The 20,852-nt window shown below is 41.8% G+C and overlaps 1 protein-coding gene across 3 annotated transcripts in view; it reads left to right on the forward strand.

Moving 5' to 3' along the window:
• Window positions 1–20,852, forward strand: part of bach2b (BTB and CNC homology 1, basic leucine zipper transcription factor 2b) — a 109,403-nt gene that overhangs the window by 73,074 nt on the left and 15,477 nt on the right. For all 3 annotated transcript variants that reach the window (XM_067571677.1, XM_067571679.1, XM_067571678.1), the window contains one exon: window positions 17,592–19,097. In XM_067571677.1, the coding sequence (XP_067427778.1) occupies window positions 17,592–19,097 (1,506 nt within the window). The remainder of the gene's footprint in view (window positions 1–17,591; window positions 19,098–20,852) is intronic.

Here is a 20,852-nt window from a genome sequence, read left to right on the forward strand (position 1 = left end):
GGGTGAAGGGCACACCGCCTCAACCAGCTGGCTGTTCCATTCACTAAATCTTCTATTCATCTCCCTAATGACATTGTTCAGTGTCCTGAAGAAGAGCCGCTTGCACTCTGTCCTGCTGGTCTACAGTGCTCTCCATCATATACAGTTTCAGGTGTGTAGGGACTTGGCACATTCTCTCATTTGGCGGAGGAGCTGCTATTTCTAATGGGTCAAGTCACTCCTGAGCTTCTCCACACAATCCAGAACGCTTTTCACAACCTTCATCCAGTCTAGAGGTCTGTTTTTTCATCCTGTAACACTTTGTTGGGAGGGTCAAGGTTTTGACCCATGATTTTGTGGACTGCAGCAAACCTGAAGTGGGAGTCTTGAACTGCTTTTAGGATCCCTGCTGCCTCTATTCTTAGTTGCGTATGAAGGCCACTGCTGTCAATCTCTGCAAGGAACAGCATCATAAGTGTTAACGATGACTGATACAGTAGCCAGGTGACTGGTCTACTTTTGGCCCAGTAGCCTTTTCAGACATTGTCCCATATGCACTGCGGCCACAGTTGGCTTTTTCAGGAACTGGTAAGCATGTCACTCTCATTGAAAAAAGGCTTGTAGTTCATTCTCAGATGACATGGCATGAATAACCACTAGATGTAATTTGTGGTTGAAACAATGTACATACAGGACTTCTCGTTCAACTTTCTCCTGTAATATTTTCTGTACACCCCCTCTTTTCCCCAACATCACACTCACACCATCGTAACATTGGCTGAGGATCTTTTCTGCAGTTAGCACTGCTTTTCTCAGCTCAGAAAGGACCAGGTTTGTCAGACTTAACACATCACAGTGCTTCAGACTGGCCATTACCAGCAGTCTCTCAAGAGTTACATTATTGTTGTCTAGATAATGGACCACAGTTGACACATTCTCGCAACCAGTTGGGTCCTTGGTCCTGTCCACCTTGAATGTGTACCAGCTATCTCCTATTTCTTCATCTATTTCACTGGTCACTATTTCACTCATGAGCCCTATTGTCGTGCTTTGAATTCTGTGTGATGTGCATGTGGAATTTTTTGGGATAGCGCTAAATACTCCATCATAGACAAAAATAGTTCTGATATCCATCCTTATTCCTGAACTGCGTTTTGCGGCTAAGCAAACAAGCCTGGTAACGTGCAATACATTAATATTAGCTGAACTACAAGTAAAAAAGCTAGCTTGGGTTTCCGCAGCTTTTTTTTTATCATGACGCATGCGGCACACACACCCCCTACACACAACAGTGCTGTCCATGGTTCTGAAACAACAGCTAAGCGATAGTCACATGTATCTCGGCCAATAATTTTGTTTTTTTTTTGGTGTTTTTCTATAGATACATAAAGCTTAAACAGAGGGGACAAAAAGTCCCCTTAAGAACCCTCATGGCACTGGACCGGTTGAATATACCTTAAGAGGTAAAATGTGATTGGTTAGTTTCAATAACACCCCAGATTAATGCTTCGTTTCATTGTTTCAGTACAGTCATCTAAAGAAAGAATCCTCTTTTTTAGATAGGAATTCACCAATGAAGCATTTTGTGCTTGATTTGTCCAACACAGGGGTGTTGGGAGGGTTAATATTGACTTCAAAACAGTTAGATATCATGATGAATTATTAAATTAGACCTAATAATTTGATATTGATTCATTTTAGGTGGCCTAGGGGCCCCTTGCTGTTCTCTCCTGCACCACACATTTTCAATTTCACCTTAACTCCATCTGCTCCCTTTTTTCATATTTTATCACCTCTCAGCTTCCATTCACTGTTGACTTATTGATTATTTTTAGAGTTATTTTATTTTCCTTTCCATTTTGTCATCATAGAGGATGCCAGTAAACAGTGTTTTATTTCATCTGTCATTCGCTGGAGGATAAAGACTGAAACTGGAGTGAAAGGTGTGAGAAAGTGCATTATTGAGCCTATAAGGCTGTGATTGCCAATTAGCACCTGACAGCTGCCGCCGCTGCCGCCGTTGTCGGCAGCAGGTAGCACTTCACGGCGAGATTAATGCCACCTCGGGCTTGGCTCTCATCAGGTTCAGCAACACTCCTCACTCTTGCTCACCTCAGCTCTCACACTGTCACTTTAAACTGATCCCCTTCAGAGCTCTTCCACTGAACACATGATGAAAGTACCCCTCTGACGTATTGATGTCACACACCCACACTCACACACACATATGCATACATACATGTGCTGCTGTGAAAACTGGGGCACATCCTGCATGTGCTGTGGAGTTGGCTCCTCGCTGGGGCCAGTGTGCATTAATAAAGTAACGCCTGTCAAATGACTTTGTCGCTGCACTCATTGGAAAAGAAATCACCATCAGATTGTCGTCTTATGTAAAATGAGCATCACGGGCTCTTTTTTTCCTCTTTAACTCAAAGAATGACTGCAGGGAATGGCTCCTGGATGCTCAAAGCAGCATCCCTTTCATTCACTCGCTGCGCATATGAATAATGCATGAGCTGCTGTGTGTTTCAGGTGTGAGATGGAGTGTGGAAAGTAACATCTTTGAATGACTGTCTCTTAAATGTGCCAGAGAAAGAGTTGCTCCCATTGAGGATTTAACCAAGTCTCCTTTCCTTTGTCCATTCCTGCTCAGTTTGACAACATATCACGTATTTTTCATTGTTTCATCTAAATGGCAAAACAGCATACAATGAATATATTGGCTTTATTCTGTCACAATGGACACTTGAGATAGCTGTTCAACAACAGCCTGGAAATGCAATTATATACTGTTTGCAAATGCAAAAAATGCAATTAATAGTTTTTATATCATGAATCTCATTCGTTAATTATTTAGTATATAAGATATGAGAAAATGGTCAATAATGTAATTTCTTCAAAATCACTTGTTCTGTTGGCTAAAATTCAGAGATATTAAGTTTACAATCATATAAAACAGAGAAAAGCAACCAAATATTTGCTAATGCATATTTTGCTTGATAAGTGACTTAAAATGATTAATCAGTTAACATATCTGGTGTTGTCAGCAGCAGGATCATTATTCATTTATTTAGGGTAAAGTAGTAATACCAGTGTAAAACTACTCAGTTAGAAGTAGAAGTCCTGCATTCAAAATCTTAATTAAGTACATTATTATCAGCCAATGTGATTAAAAAGCCAAAAGTAAAAGTTCTCATTATGCAGAGTAGAAGTATACTGTGGCATAAAATGGAAGTCAGTTTACCAGTGGCTCATTTTTTCATCTATTTAAGGTTGAATTGTCCTCAAAATAGTATTCTTCTGGCCTGTTCAGCAGGTAGTACATCTCTGTCTGACTGTCTAGACAAGTCACAGCCACATCATGGAGGAATGTCCTTTCATTGATGTAGCCTGTCAAGTTTTTTAAGGTCCCCTGTCGCCCTTTGCTTCACGGTCAGTGACTGAGGCATGCTGACGCATCCCTGCCTCGTGTCTGAACGCCGTCTTCTCTCTGATGATGGGGGCAGGGCTGGGTCTGCTTAGCCCACACTGGTCTGTGTCAGCTCAGAGTAATAGCCTGTAGCTCTGCTAGGTTAGCAACACTTCACTGACACTCGTGTGTCTGGCTGTGGTCATGGAGAGCATTGCTTCAGCAGCTACTGTAGGCTGCCACCTATGTGTAACAAAGGGCAAAGGCCTCAGCTGCCACTCGGGGAGAGAGGGGGAGGTTGATGCAGATGAACTGTGAAACAAAGACCACCTCCCCCACCACCTTCATCACTCCTCTCTCATGGCCTCACCGCCCCTGGAGTAGCCAGGGCTGGCGTGGTGAGTGACATCATCTATATCTAATGTGATTGTAGGCTTGCAGAGGGGCAGCCAGTTTCATCAAGGGGCTTTGTTGGCCATCACATCATGGGAACAAAACAATCCCGCTTTATCTCAGAGATGCTGTCCTCCCGGCCAGCCTGCAGGGGGAAGGAACAGAAGCACACTAGGTTTGCGTTGGACGAAGGAGGCTCCACACACACACACACTGCATTTCTCTACATCATATTTCTTGATGAACGATAGAACAAAGGGGGATTCATAAGAATCAGCATGCCACAGATACAAGCCAGAGAGAAGAATTTCAAAGAGAGCCCTCCACTGGAGAGGAGCAGTCATCACTTTGACAAACACAAATGACCTCTATATAGTGAAACTGTGTGCAAAGATGTGATTCAATCCTAGCTGCCATGATGCCAACAGACTGCTGTCAGCTAGTTATTAGTGAGTAGCACATAACCTTTGTTGTCCTGCATAAGAGGCTTATAGTAAGAAACTGATGATACTCACCACTGTACATTGGAATGTTATTCCTACATTGCAGCAGAAACCTAATTTATTGAAGTAATCAAATCAGTGAATTATTCTGTTGACTTAAATGAATCAAATAACCATTCACAGTCATTCCAATGACTTGCTATTGCAGTGTCCACTTGTGTCCGCATCTGACATCCAGCGTGGGAATGCTCTGACTGGCTAGATTGATTCATTCCAGACCACTGTGGGGACAGTGGAGGGCCCCAGTATGCCCTGTCTGATTTTTATTCTGGAAAAAAGGAGAGGGCAGCACTGTGATTCAGCAGAGCGCTGGTTCACAGACCTCAAACCACCTCCTGTTTGTCAGTTCTTTCCTTAGTCATGAGCCAGGGAACACTGCACTTTTTTCATTTCCAAAAGAAAACACTCACACACATACACACATACATAGAAATGTGCACCCTGTGTCAAAATGGAGAGTGTATCCACCTGCAATGTCACAAAGGCTTTGCTGTGATTTATTTTAACTAAAGTGGTGCTTGTGGCCCCTAAAGGCTGCAATCTTCTTTGCACCACACTATTCAAAAATGTTGGGTGGAATACTGAAGAGTTTGTTATTAATGGCAACTTAAAAGTAGCCTTAGCATCAAAAATAGTAGTTTGTAGTAGTTTGTCTTGATGGTGGAAAGAGTTAGGGTTAGGGTAGTTTCAAAAACTAAAAACTACCAAAATCTCTCTTTATTTTCTTTGACAAAAAAGACTCACAGAAGGCATATCGTGAGCAGCACGTTAGCAGAGCAGCAGCAGCAGCAAGTGCTCCATCTGTGTGTCTACACTGAAGGCGTTCAGGTGCAGTGTTGAGTGTAGGTCACCCATATTTTAGAAGCACTCAGAGCCCAACACACAATCATTGCAGTAACACGGATACAACGGAGGAAAATAGACTTCAGGTCACGTTTATGTGTATATAGTGCAAGTGAAATGCAAGCCATTACGTGGCCCGTGTAGACCGCTGTATTGATTAACATAGCAATGTATAATATTACCTTTCCTCATCATGGTTGTTGTTATTCTAGAAAACCTTGCCTTGTTTAACCCTTAATATTGATCTCATTTGAACTAGCTTGCTAGACAGCAATTTTGTTAACATTATTAAGTCCATGGGGCACTTTTTTTTCCCTTTCTTGTTAACTCTGATCTCAGGTCTATTTATTTTATTTTTTAATGCAAGCAGATTGCAGTTGGTGTGTGTCAATTATTCTTTTCAATATCATTAGGCTAACTACTTATATTTCCATTGTTCGGAACAGAAAGATAAATTTGTACTTTGGGCAAGCAAAAAATTGGCTTCAAATGTTTTATTGTCTGTACAGCTATCTTTGTTTTATAATAGTTTTAAAGGGAGTATTGGACCACAGTTGTTGAATTGTGTCAGTTCAAAATAAGTATGCAAATCAGAACATGTTCTATGTCTGGATGAATTCCTTGAATTGATATCTTCAGACCAGACATTTCCTGCAGAGCTGCATACTTAATCATTCAACTTGTGTTTTTTATCAGATAATGATCAAATTTTATGTGAAATAATTTTTAATAAAATGACAGAAAACTATTGGTTTTGGCTAGACCAGATTGACTGAAATGTTCAGTATGATCTGATGGCTAAAAAAGACTAAAATGTCAACAGTTTTCATTGACTAAAACTATACTAAAATAGTTGCGGTTTTCTTTGACTAAGATAAGACTAAAATGCTCTGACTTTTACTCAACTAAAACTTGACTAAAAGAAAACAGGAAGAGGTTGACAAATATGATTTTTTTAAAAACTAACAAGGACATTTGACAGAGGACTAAGATAAAAAAATTAAAAAAAAAACAGCTGACAAAATTAACAGTAGTGTCCAAGGCAAATCAAAATGGGGTTATGCATCCAAGCAGAGATCCAAGATAAAGATTGTACAGGAATAGGTTTAGGGAAAAGGAAAGGGAAGAGGAAAGACGAGGAGGTCATGAATGTGCTCTGCAAATTTCATGGCAATCTGACGATTATAATATATCATGTGTGCAAAGGTGTCACCAGAGGAAAGGTCACAGGGTAACCAAAATGGAGTTTTCTGAGAACCGTCATCCACTATGGATCTGCCATTAGATTTGGTAACGTCTCATTAAGCACCAAATTGTAATTCAAGCACAACATTTGTCCTTACACTGACTTCACAGGGAAGATCAGTGGATCACCAGAATCACAAAAAATTCCTTAGCAACCTACCCTGTACTGCAGTTGTTGAGATATACTGGTTTGGGCCAAAGTGTTGGAGACAACTGACAATGGGAGACTGTCCTCATCTGAAAAATGATAGAACTGATGAGTGTTTCAATTGCCCCTAATGACCTACAGTACCAGTCAAAAGTTTGGAAATGCTTTCTCATTCCAGGGAATGGGAAGGTGTGTCCAAACCTTTGACTGGTACTGTATGTTTACGTATCCACCCCGGAAGTCAGGTTGGATGGTTGGGTCAGCAAACCTTCAGATGCTGACAACATTGGATTCTTTTAACCATGACCACAATTTTTCCCTAACCATAACCCAATAGTTCTTGCTCCCTTAACTCAACCAGACCTAAACCATAGAGGTGGCAGATCAGAAAACTGTCAAATTAGTTGTTTTGGAAGACAATGATAGTTTCTTGTTGCTTGTGAGACAACAGAGGCAACAAAGAAAGTATTTTCTTCTCATAGACAGAGCAATATTTCAAGATAGACCAGACACGCAAATGTAATGCACTTATGGAGGTTTAGAACAGTTGATGAGGGACATCCGTCCACTTCAGGTCAACCTGCACAAAACCAGCTTAATCTGAGGGGGGCTCACACAGACTGACCCCACACCAAGTGCCTTGCCAGGACACTATCACACACACACAGACACACACAGCCTATTAGACAGATGGTAGGAGTCAGGGACAGAGCCCTGCCTTCCTTAAAGATGGGGGTTGGGCGGTAGAAGATGAAGAGGAAGCAGTAGAGAGAGGAGTGATATGGTGCAGTGGGAGTGCTGGCACTAATACCCAGCCCCCTTAGTCCAGCAGGGGGTCTCTCTTTCTCTGCCAACACAAGGACACATCTCATCCCATAAGCTGACAGAGAAGATGCAGGGTCTTTGTCTGAGTGTGAGAGGCTGGGTAGAGGAGCACCTTGAGCAGCCAGCCTGCCGCGCGACAGCCTGTGGTGTGATCCCTGTGTTTATGCACTTTGTATTTAACCTCCAAACCCGGCACAGTTAAGAAGCGAACATCCTCCTTAATGAAAGGAAAAAATTCTTAGCACAAAGCTGAGGGTAACACTTTTTTTTAGTCCAGACACATATAATATACTTTTATACAATTTCCACGATTTGATGTTCGTTTGGTCCAGCCCAAACACAATCTCATAGTGTCTTAAACATTGTAGAGGTGGGGTCATGTCCTCTTCAGTGTCTGGCCTGTACTGTAAGCTGCACTGCGAGAGGATTAGGATGTACACTATCTGATTTAATCCACTGTCAGGGGGAGGTTTACTTACCCACAGCTCAGCACCAGGAATGTCTGAGCTTCTGCTGTCACCGAGAAAGACACTTTCCTTACATTACAATTGTCTCAACATCACTGTGAAGCTATGTTTCTACTGTGCTCAGTACTACTTTTCACTGCGAACACTGATTCTAATATGCATGAAGCCAGACTCCCCTTGAGTACAAAATCATTACCCTTACTGAACTATTAAACACATGAGCTCAGCTGAAAGTGGCAGGCTGATATTATGAGCCACAGTTGGCTTATCACTGCTATATCTTTATTAGTTTGTATGTTGGCAGACATGCAAATAGAAACGACAGAACACCAACATTTCGTATGCTGTATTTGATGTATTATTGACTGTTTTTTGAACATCAAACCCTTTATGTGTATTTAGGTTTTATTAGTTATTAGTATAGTTTTATGAATTATTATTTATTATATTGAATGATTAAACATGACTAATTAAAAATTTACTTTCATCTTATAATTACTCTTTTTGTAATATTTGATTATACGACTGCAAAATATTCCGATTCAGTGCACATCTTTATCATAACTTAATTACTAAATCAGTGGTAATTGCCAAAAATGCACAGTGTTTATGAAGATTAATTCTTTATTAAAAATCAGATTGATATCTTTTCAGTAATTTATTGATTTGAAACTGTTAGATATTGGTGTTGGGATGAAAATCACATACATTAGTTTTCCTCCATTACAGATATAAAGGTATGTGTGTGGGTAAAATAGTTCATTTTAATGGACAATCCCAATGTTTTTATGATTTAATTCATTTAAAACATTGTTTATTGTGTGCATTATTCCTAACTTTTTTCCAGAGAACACTGTAGCATAATATTTATTATATTATATTTATTGTATTACTATTTATTTATTTATTATTTTGTTCACTATCTTGTTTCATTCATTGATTATGATGTAATTTGTAACATATAGAGACTTTTTATATATGTGACAATGAATGACATGTCTAATAATTATTATGTTATACATTATTATTGTTAATTATATCAATTTTACTGTTGTTGTGTGATAACCGGTGCATACTTTATAAATCATTCTGCCCTTACAACTGCAGTAATGTGCAATGATACTATAACTTTTCATACCAGAAAGAGGTGAATGCAAAAAATGGCTGCCTGCAGGTTGGAAAATGATATATTTTAAAAATTATAGCAAAAAGAAAGTGATTGACCCATTATCTCATCCCTCTCTCAGTATTATGTAAGTCTAATATAAACAGATAGATGGGTTAATAATCTGCTGTATGTCTGCTCCAGCTGTCTTTATAAAAGACTTTCCTTTGGCCCAAGAGCTTTTCTGTTCTGCGGCAGGCCTTTGTCCCTGCACATTTCCTGTCATCTCTTCCAGCATAACAGCTCAACCCACAATGGCGTCATGACAGCGTACAGTACAGGGCCTGTTTCATTTCCATTAGTGCTGTGACTCAGGCTTCTTAATGTTTGTCTGCAAACACAGAGGTTCATGTCAGGTTACTCAGCAATCTGATGTTAAAGCATCGGCTGCTCCCTCCAATGGAGATGGAGTGTTTTCTTCTGCGCGGGGAAGCACATTGTCATGCCATGCCATGTCCTCATTAGCATGCATGACATGCAGGAATTCACTGGAGCACATTTGCATAAATTAGCCCTCTCTTCTACGGAGGTGAAAGGCCAATGTAAGAGAGGAGTGCTGGGTGAGGGAAGAGGGAGGGGAGGGTGGTGTAGTATTGCTCAGCCTGTTTATGAAAGGATATTTGGCAGGCTTCCTAAAAATGTCATGCGAATTATCCACGTCTGTGATTGGCCACTGCCTATAATTTCCTGCCCTGTATTGGTATCGTCTGTCCGCTCCAGACGCAGAGCAGGGCCGTGTTAGCCTAAAATGGCCCCAATCTGTCATGGTTATGAATTTGTGCCTTTGTCTTAACTCACACACTAAGTACTACTAACAGCTGAAATGCTTCAAACGTCATGACAGTCAGCTAATGACCAGGAAACACTCTGTGTATCCTCCCTGTCCTCCTCTTCTTCCTTTAACATTTAGTTTCCTACACTGTGACCGTCTCCCTTCCTCTCTCATTCTCCTCTGTGCTCTGTCCATCTTCCCCCAGTATTTACCCCCCCTCCCTCCCTCCATCCTGTGTCGCTCCCTTTACGCTTTCCTTCATTAGGCTGCTGTGCTGGTTGTAACAGTGGAGTAATCACATATGGTGCAGGGCACATAAAGACGCGCTCCCGCAGGCAGCAGCTGCTGATACTAGCTGAAAATAGATCCCTGGTACGCTCAGCACTTTTCCTCCAGCAGCTTTGCTGTTTATCAGCAGGCCTGGATGCAGCGGGCTGGACGCCCAGCCTCATTTAAGCTATGACTACCTCACCATTACAGTCAGCATGGCTCGATCCACGGAAACTAACTCTGTGTGTGTGTGTGTGTGTGTGTGTGTGTGTGTGCATGTGCATGAAGAGAGGCCAATGACAGTTACCTGAAGGTACACTTGTTCAAGTTGCAAGAGAGTTTGTGTTCTGTTCTTGTTGTGTGTGTGAATATAGTAGAATATATCTTAATTTATGCTGTATGTCACTCCTCAGCACACAAATCAGACAGCACAAGTGCACTGCAATTACATCAACATACAAGTCACAGTGATTAAGACAATGAATGCTGAGGAATACTCCACTGAGTGTTGGTGTGGTTTCGTCTTTGTCTCGAAAACTTCAGCTATAAAATCCAAGCAGAATGTTGTCTGCTTAAACAAAACTCCACATTTCTTCATTTTAATCCTTTACTGAAAAACTTTACACTTCAAAAACAAAATAAAACATGGTAACAGGTTAGCTATGATACAGTCTCATCTAAACCAACAAACAAACAACGATGTAACTTAATATTAATATAACCAATATAAACTCATTAGAAGTAGGAGCTGTTTGCACTCATTACTCAACTGTATAAAATATTTTACAATGGACATATAGACCTAGTTTACATTAGCAAATTGAATAATACAAAATATGAATTAATTGTAAAGATTTATCTTTTGTATGGATGGCTCTAACAGCAATACACAAGTCAGTCAGTTTTCCTTTTAAGTGACAAGTGAAGGCAAAACAAAATTTACCACAGGACTGTTTTTGCAGCCTTACCACAAACAGCCAAATCACCAACAGTACAGACTTTATCTGTAGCCAGCTACTGTAGCAATGCATCAATTTGTGTGTGGAGGAGTGTGTGTCTGTGCGGTGTTTACGGGACATCTCAGAACTCACCAATTTCTGGTGGACTTTCCATTTTTCCTCTCATCTCTGTACGTCAGGTATAAGCTTGAATTTATTCTTTTTTCATGGTGTTCAAAGAGGAATGGCTAAAGTACAGCACATTACAAGTATTATTATTCATCGTCACAGAAATAAGTCTTTTTAAAGGGGCACTCCACTGATTTTACATGATTTTACATGATCAGTTTACTAGTCATGTTCAGCACTACTCACCCTGATGCACAGGGTTTTAATGTCTTCTTTTGATCTAGAGGAGCTTTGTCAAATGAGAAAATAAGCCCTAATGTTGTCATAGTGATGTCATTATGGTTATTGTAGCTTTGGCTTGGAATCTGTTGCAGATATCCTATGTTGCAAACTAAAAGATGTAAGCTTTTACCAGATAGATGGTCTAACAAAAATGCTGTTGGTTGCTCTGTGGGAAATATAGGATCCAGTGTTTTTGGGGCTTGGCCCATACTAGGGAGTATCTCAGCCTCTGCTGCAAAACTAAATTGCTGGACTACCCCCTTAATGCATAAATAAAAATATAGAATATAGCAATATGATTGTAAAGATAAAACACTGTATCCATCGTACAATTTATAGTGAAAAAGATCAGGAGATTCAGATGTAATGGATTCATTATTGCAGAGGGTACAGAAATGTGTGTGTGTGTGTGTGTGTGTGTGTGTGTGTAAGCTCATGTTCCTGAGCAGTCCTGCAGTAGTAGTGTAGTGGATGTGCTGTGCTCATCAGTAGAGCAGATAGTCCAGTCAAAGCCTCTACCCTCCCCCCAATCCGTCATACTCAGATACACACACTCCCACCCACTCACTTACTCTAGCACAGGCACACACACACACACACACACACACATACCCCATCCCCCCTCATGGATATGGAGTCAGCAGTTGTTGGACTGTATGTTACCCAGAGCTCACTGCAAGTTGTTTTAGACCAGAGTCAAATCAAGTCAGTTTTATTTATATAGCGCCAAATCACAACAGAAATTATCTCAGGGTACTTTTCACATAGAGCAGGTCTAGACGGTACTCTTTAACTTACAGAGACCCAACATTCCCCCATGAGCAGCACTTGGTGAAAGTGACAAGGAAAAACTCTCCTTTAATGGGAAGAAATCTCAAGCAGAACCGGGCTCTAGGTGGGCAACCATCTGCCTTGACTGATTGGGTTGAGAGAGAAAGAGAGAGGGGGAGAGTGAAGAGAGTAATAACAATAACTAGAATAATAATAATAGAAATATGACTAATAATACTAGTGGTAGCAGTGGGCAAAAATGACTAATAATAATAGCAGCAGCGGTGGGCATCACGCTGGACAGCAGTCGGTCTGCAGCCAAAGGTCTCCTTTGAGACGAGAAAGCACAAAACTATGGGGAAGATGCCAAGTTAGTAATATGCATTAATGGGACATGAATGCGTACAAATGGAGAGAGGGAGGGGGAGAGAGCTCAGTGCATCATGGGAAGTCCCCTGGCTGTCTAAGTCTATTGCAGAATGACTAGGGGCTGGTCCAAGGCGAGCCTAGCCTTTAACTATAAGCTTTATCAAAAAGGAAAGCTTTAAACCTACTCTTATAGGTAGAGGGTGTCTGCATCCTAGACCCAACTGGAAGATGGTTCCACAGGAGGATTCAAGCCAGGAGGACGGTACACTATAACAAATAGAACTGGCTGTAATGTTTTCCAGGTTGGGTGTGAGAAACTAAGAACAAGGCTTTCGAATGAGTTATAATTACATTTAGGTCTAGGGTTGATAATTAGGCTTGAGTCGAAAATGGCTGCAACTCCTCCTCCTCGGCCAGTGTCTGGAGAAATGTGAGTATTAATATGACTGATGGAGTAAATTCATTTAGGCTGACATATTCTTCATGACAGCCAGGTTTCAGTAAGACAAAATAAATCAATATGAAAATCTGAGATTAGATCATTTACTAATACGGCTTTAGATGACAGAGGTCTAATGTTTAAGAGTCCACATTTAATTCTCCTATTTTGTTGTACTATTGCAGTGATGGTCTTAATTTTTTATCAGATTTGGTATGTATAACTCCTCTTCTGTTTACTTTATATTTAACTGATTTAAGTGGTCAGAGGGCAGGAACAGTTTCTATGTGGTTTTGGGTGGGTAACTGCTCTAAAGGAAATGCAGAGAAGCATGTAGGACTGCAGCTCTGCTTCCTGGTCTCAACTCTGGGTTGTCATGGTTTTGGTCTACTAATAAACTCAGCCATATTTCTAGATATGAGAGCAGCTCCATCTAAAGTGGGATGTATGCCGTCTCTCCTAATCAGACCAGGTCTTTCCCAGGAAGTCTGCCAAATATCTATAAAGCCCACTTTGTTTGCTGCTTGTTGAATGATGACATGGTCTGTACATGTCATCACTGGTCAGATTAGGCAGGAGCCCAGAGAAAACTATGGAGTCCAACATTGTCTTTGCACATGTACACACCGACTCAACATTAATTTTAGTGACCTCTGACTGGCGTAATGGGGATTCGTTACCGCCGATGTGAATAATAATTTTACCATATTTATGCTTATCCTTAGCCAGCAATTTTAAATGGTATTCTATGTTGCTTGCTCTGGCCCCAGGAATATGATAGGCCTGCCAACAGAGTTGGTTTCTCAGCAGGTGTATTACTGAACACAAGACGGATGGAGGTCCAACTACGTGACCCAGCTGGAGTGCATCCTGAAGACTGGAAAATACAGAAATACCTTACTGTACTAGTCCCATCACACATTATCGTGTGTGCAAACAGATTTATTTAGCATATGTTCAGATTGGTTCTGGTATGATGTCTTACATCACGAACATTTGACTGTTTGTAAACACATCACAGCAGCAAGAAATTCAGCAGATGTGTAAAGAAAAAATTAGCCAATTAGAGAATAAAGATTCAAACATAAAGTGAGACACACCAACAGGAAACACGCACGAGTATAACTTTTTACAGCATGATTGATCAAATGTGTTCACCGCTGCATTGACAGTGTAAGTAACTTTTAATCTGACTTCTAAACCAGACTGTGAAATATTTCAAGCTGTCACAGGCCAGCTGAAAGAAATATTGAAAGATTTGACAGCAGTTGCTGCCAAAAAGAAGCGCCTCATTTCACAGGGCTGGAATTACACTATGGAATAAGAAACACATTTATTTATAGCTTTTTAAGAGTGACTAGCAGATAGTAGATCATGAAAGAAAACAATGTGTAATGGAGGGAAACCAGGATAAATGGATGATGGAACTGATAGGTTACACAGGTACAGAGGGATGACAAATTAAACAAATGTTCAAAAATGAGTGGAGATACATAAATACAAATACAATGTACTCCATGATACAGTTAAGCAGTTAACATCATGCTCTGTAACATGTATAAGAATCATGTAGATCTAAGTGACTTTGATAGAGGGTTTAAAGGTCTGAATGAATGATGAACACCGAGTATGATGTGAATCAGATGATCTAGCCTCCTCACCAGATCTCAACCCAACTGAACACCAAATGAGGGAATATCTTTTGGGAGAATGCTGTTTATCCCTCCAGTGCAGTTCTAGAGACTTTCAAACAATAAAAAAACCAATAACGTTAACACATGGTTATGTTAACAGCTTTTAAATTACTCCCAAAATGCATTTGTAATGAAACAAGTCTCAGCTGTTTTCTAAAGGTAATCTATGGTAATGGTTCATAAAAATGGTTCTCATGAATAATAAAATACACAAAAGGTTGGAAAGCAGAAGTAAATTTCTGTCACTGTGTTATATTGTATCTACGCTGTAGTGGTTAAAATGGAAAGCAAACTGTAACTGATCTATAGTGGCACCAAACACAGGTCTGTAGCTACTATTGAAGATACTGGAGTCATTTCCTCTGGATTTTTTTTCTGTGAATCTGGAGGTTTAAGCTATTTGGGAATTTTTTATGGACTTATTCCAATTTTTTCTAAATTTTAAATTTAACCAGTAAATAAATTTAGGCCAGTAAATAAATCAAAAAGTGAAGAAATCCATGGGATTTTGCCGACTATTTTTTTATCCCACATATGTGTTCCATGCTCAAAGACAGCATTTAGAACTTACTAAAGAACAGTTAATTTAGTAAGTCAAATGTGAAAAATCATTCAAAATGTTATTCATGTTGTCTGTTGTTTATATTGGGAAGAGGGTACTCATGATTTTAGTATTTAAAAAATAAAGACCATCTTCATTTTCATAAACAGGTGCAGTAAGAACATCAATTGTAGATAGTATCATACAACCCTTTTAAACCCAGTTTCAGTTCAGTATAGTTGTTCTGGCACATAATCACAAGATCATTTGAGTTTAGCTGAAAGTCTAGTTGGGTGCTTCACATTTTAAAGCTATAATTTACATATCTGTTCTTTAATCACATAATCCCTCCCTGTATTTTGGAGTCATGTTCCATTCAAATTGGCACAGACACATCCTCCATTGTGTTGTTGAGTTTTGAGCCTCTAGCATGTATTGTCTATAGTTTCACAAAGACGTTTTTTGGAAAATGAACAAGAAAGAGGTCCACAAAGTATTGACTCTATGAGTTTTAAACCTCTAAAAAATGAAAAGCAGCAACCTAGCACACATATTTATTCAACTGCCAGAAAATCTATAAAGCCTGATGATTTAATACATTCTTAGATGACCTCAAGATATTTTTTACTGACATATTTGTGTTTCCTCATGCATACTGCATAGTCGTTTTTCCAGGCGGAAAAATCCACAGAGTAAATTCTGTGGTTTTAAAAGCTTGATTATTTAGGAGGGAAAATCCTGTTTTACTAGTGGGGTGTCTGTCAGAGACCGCTGGACCTGGAAGCTGCTGCAGTGCTCACAACAGTGTATGTCGTTCCACCTAGGGTAATTCATCTTGTTTTTCCAACAAAGCCAGCAAAACAATCAGTAAACAGTTGGCTCATTAAAACCACATTGTGCTGCTCATCCCCTACATCTGGAAGCCTCTGTTAAGTCTTGTAAGGAAGATTTTACATTACTCAGCCCCTGAAAAGGTGCTTTGTACTGTAGACCAAACAATACCATCCCAGTTTCAAAGTGAATCCATTGTAATTGGGTTCATGAGCGCACCTTTTCTCTGTTGGGTTTGATCGCATTCCCAGAGTGCCTAACAGTAATGTGTTTGTCACCAGAGAATGAACCAGGATAAAGCTGCAGGGATTGGGTGTTAGAGCTTGAGTAAAGTGATGAACACAACCTAGTGTGAACCTCACGCTGATCTCCAAACAGCAGACAAGCATTGTATTAAAGCCAGCTCCTCTAGCTCCTTTCTCTCATCTGTGTGCTCAGTGACAACAGCAGCAGAGGGCAGCCTGGACTTCTGCAGGCTCAGGAGTTTACCTAATTATCTGGCATTAAGTCTAAATGGAAGGCTTCCCTCTATCATCCCACACCACATGGCCACAACAGGGATAAGCCACAGTCTTACAAACCATTAGGCTTTACAGGCACTTGACCTGAGGACGCAGGGCACTAACACAGAAAGTGAGGGTTTTGGGCCATGCCCTGATTGGAGTACTTGTAGTACAGAGCACTGCTAGACACATTCATGTCAGTGTTGTGAGGGCAAAACTCTAAAGGGTAAGCAAAGCAGGTATCCAGGTATCAAACCTTTTGTTCGTAGAACCAGCAGTCTACTGTCAATGCCTGGTCAGATTCCTAATCTTTTAAGTTATTCCTTAGTCAAATAGTTTTGCAGATTTTAGAGCATTTAGTTTAGGCAGCTTGTGTTTAAACAACATTTAACTGTTGAGAACCTTGGCTTGCATTGTTGAATGAAAAAGTGCTTCTCAAATAAGATATCAGAAAGTATTAGTTTTCTATCTGTATCGAAACTCTCAGAACAATACCAAACCTCAGTACTAAGGCTAAAATAAAAACCAGACCTTATGTGTAATTCACTGAGCAAACCACAAAGATCTCCACAAATCCTTTCTTAAAAAATAGCATCATTTGACCATTGAACACCATTCTTGAGGCAGCATTTTCTACTTGGAGTCCTGCTGCCAAGAGTAAATACATGTAACAGAGTGAATGTAAAGCAGGTAAATGTATGGGACTAACATTTGTGCTTAGACATCCTACATCAAGAAGTAAGGGTTTTGCAAATGCAAAGCAGTGACAGGAGTGGGTGTAGGCAAAATCACTGATATGACCACAGACAGACAGTGGTGAAGGGCTGGAATGTCCCACAGGTTGTTTTTTTGCGAATATTAGGTGGACACCGACACTTGCCAACTGCCCCAGAGCACCAGTTCTTATTTACTGCTGTATAGAATGTTCAGTGCTGACCCCATAAAAAGATTAACCGGTACTTTACAGTGTTTGTTTATGGTTGTTGGAGCTGTCGGGTTTTCTCACCACACTCCAAGTGCTCTGAACAATGGCTGTGCTGATGGTAATGCTGGCAATTTCCCTGTTTTTTTGCAGGTCACTGCCAGGGGATTCGCCCCATTGTTGCAGTTTGCCTACACTGCTAAGCTGTTACTCAGCAGAGAAAACATCCAGGAGGTCATCCGCTGTGCCGAATTCCTGCGCATGCACAACCTCGAGGACTCATGCTTTCGCTTCCTGGAAGCTCAGCTGCGCAGTGAGGAGGATGGCTTGCTGCTCTGCCACAAGGTGGCGGTGGAGGCCAACAACTCGGAGGATGAGACCATGCAGTCAGAGGCGGAAAGGCCCACCTCCCCCAGGGCGCGGCGTTGTGCTGACGCCCTCACCTCCTTTCCTGACGATGATCGGCTAGCAATGGCTATACCCAGTAACTTCACGGATGGCCGGCTGGACTTTGATCGGCATGGATCGTCAGACCTGCCACGATGCCCCAAGTACAGGAAATACCAGTGGGCTTGTAACAAGCACAATAATGACACCTCCTCATACACCAGTACCTCAGTTTTTCCAAGCACATTAAAGGAGAGTGGCGTTAGCGGGGCAGTGCCGGGTCAGGGCAGGCTGCCTTTGGCACAGATCAAAGTTGAACCACAGGCAGAGGAAGAGGCCATCTCATTGTGCCTGTCAGGGGATGAGCAAGATGTCAGGGATAAGGACAGTGTGACAGCCATGGAGATGGATAACCCCATATCTGTGGAAAGAACCAAGAGAACCAAGTCCCCTTCCTGCCTCCGAGCCTTCTTCAAGAAAGGGGTGGACCTCCCCAGTCTGCCCAACACATCACAGCAGCTATTCGCCAACAGACTTGTCTGCCCCCAGGACAAAGGAAACTCTCAGGGAGATCATAAAAAAGACTTCAGGCCTTTCACTGGGGAGCTGGGTCTGTCTGTTACATCCCCAAAGGACGTGGACGGTTTCCCTGCAGGGTTGTCCCTCAAGTCCTCCTCCTGCGATGGGGTCTGCAAACAGGAAGTTGAGCTAGACCGCCGTAGTGTCATATTTTCCTCAGGGGCCTGCAACCGTCTGGGAACCCCAGCGCATTCCTACCCTGGTGGGAACTCTTTGGAGATGGAGCTCTCTGAGCACATGCCAAAAGGCCTGTGGGCTGGAGCCAGCCAGTCCCTCCCCACCTCCCAGACCTATTCTCCCAGCACCACTTCCACTGAGCCCCCACTCCTGTGCCACCCACGGCCCAACACCAGCTGCCCAGTGCCAATCAAAGTGTGCCCACGCTCGCCACCTTGTGAGACACGCACCAGGACTTCCAGCTCCTGCTCTTCATACTCCTATGCGGAGGACGGCAGTGGAGGCTCTCCCTGCAGCCTGCCTCAGTTTGAGTTCTCCTCCTCGCCATGCTCCAATGTGGCACGCTGCCTCAATGTGGACCAGCAGGAGCAAAGTGTGGGAGGGGATGCCCTTTTTAACCAGGTGCGGCCCAAGATCAAATGCGAGCAGTCCTACGGCACCAACTCCAGTGATGAGTCGGGCTCCTTCTCAGAGGGAGACAGCGAGTCCTGCCATGTACAGGAGAGAGGGCCAGAGGTGAGTGTTTAACATTGTCTTTCATATGTAACACACAATGTAACGATCACACTCAATTCCACCTTGGCTAATTATATCGCAGTGGCCTGCTCTCTAGGTCTGCATTAGCAGTCATTAAATCATCATGTAATTGAAGCAGGAGTGCTCAGTATAAGATTTACAGCACCACCAAAGGGCACAGATGTGCTTTGATATTATTAATCTGCTTTATGCACTGCTGGAGATCTGTGTAATGAGTCTGAATATGAGAGTCCAAATGCACTAGGACAGTCTAAATGCGGGAAGCTGTGGTACTGATTTTAAGACTGTGATTGGTTGATCATCTCAGCTGGAAGTAGTATGTGTCTGAGAAACACTGCAAGCAATTGAAGTGTCAGGATTCTCTCAGGGTAGAACTGCCCTCTGAAGTGTTTCCCTCTGGCTCTGTTTGTCTCCCTGCCAATGCCAACTAGCCTAACCAGCTCATTTTATCCCAGCAGAAACACCATAATCCTGCGCCATAAATATGCACATGCTCAGTGTAGACTTGCCGACTTCTGACATTTGTGATCTATCGACAATTAGCTGAGATACACAGCTGCGGCGAAGTGTGTGGTGTGCTGCAAAGGGATTACAACCAATACATTACAGCAGCAATGTGCTATGGCCATAAAGTTTTAGTGGGCGGCGGTTGTAGTGAGTTAAATGTGAGTGGGCGAGAGGTTCAGCTTGCTCTCATGATGGGACTGTAGTGCAGCTCAACAGTGCTGACAAGGATGAATAGCCAATCCTCTAATCATCCTCCCCTAATCCACCTGGGCAGACAGCCTCCAAGTTGCAGACTAGACGACTGTTGTTGTTTACCGGGTAAAGATCAGTGAGGGACTCTGTAATTCGCAGATGGAGCTCAGCGCAGGTGTAATAACATCAGAATGAGCAGCTTTCCCACCTGAGGGAAGGTGAAAGACAGTAAAATCAATTCACAAAGAACAGCTTTGCTTCCTCGTAGCGCTGCTGTTTACCCACTTTAATGATTAAAATTTCCACCTGCGTCTCAGGCCTTTCGCTGACACATGCTGTTTCTGTCAGGTGAAAACCTTTTATCTCCGAAATATCTCTCAAATGCTGCCAGGAGCTGAGTTTCCCAGGTTGGGATTTGAAATGCTTTTACAATAAATTATACATCACACTCAATCAGTCATGAGGTATTTAAATGTCGCTAGCACTAGGCATATATGTCTTCCTCTAGACTGTGACATCATATGTTGGCTGCTGCAGAGCTTGAACTTATGACCTTTTGGCTCCAGGAGGCCATCTTGATTCTTGTGATATTACATTCAGTGATGTTTGCTCGAGGTGTAGGCAGAATTATATTTGATGAGCTTGGTGGAGAGCGCTGCTCTAAGTGCACAGAGGATGCCGAAAGAGAGAGAGAGAGAGAGAAAGTGGTGCGTTGCCATGGCGATCAGATTCACAGAGCAAGTCGGTGTGTTGCAACGGTTGGAGCTACATGACAGGATTGTGCTTTTCCGTGGAAAGAATTCAGTTCCGCTGCACAAACAGGGCTGCAAAATAAAGAGGCTCAGCAGTAATGTGTAATTATTACCTTCATACCGTGGCACACATCACCCATCACCCTCAGATTTATGGGTCTTTTAAGAGCCTGCTGAATGTACCACAGTAAATGATGTGGGATTGATTTACAGCGCTGAGCTATCAACCAGCCCAAAAATGACTAGGAGACATTTCAGCTGCCTTTGTCATTTCTTTGTGTGG

This window comes from Thunnus thynnus, chromosome 18 (assembly GCF_963924715.1).
Source record: "Thunnus thynnus chromosome 18, fThuThy2.1, whole genome shotgun sequence".
Classification (NCBI taxonomy): Eukaryota; Metazoa; Chordata; class Actinopteri; order Scombriformes; family Scombridae; genus Thunnus; species Thunnus thynnus.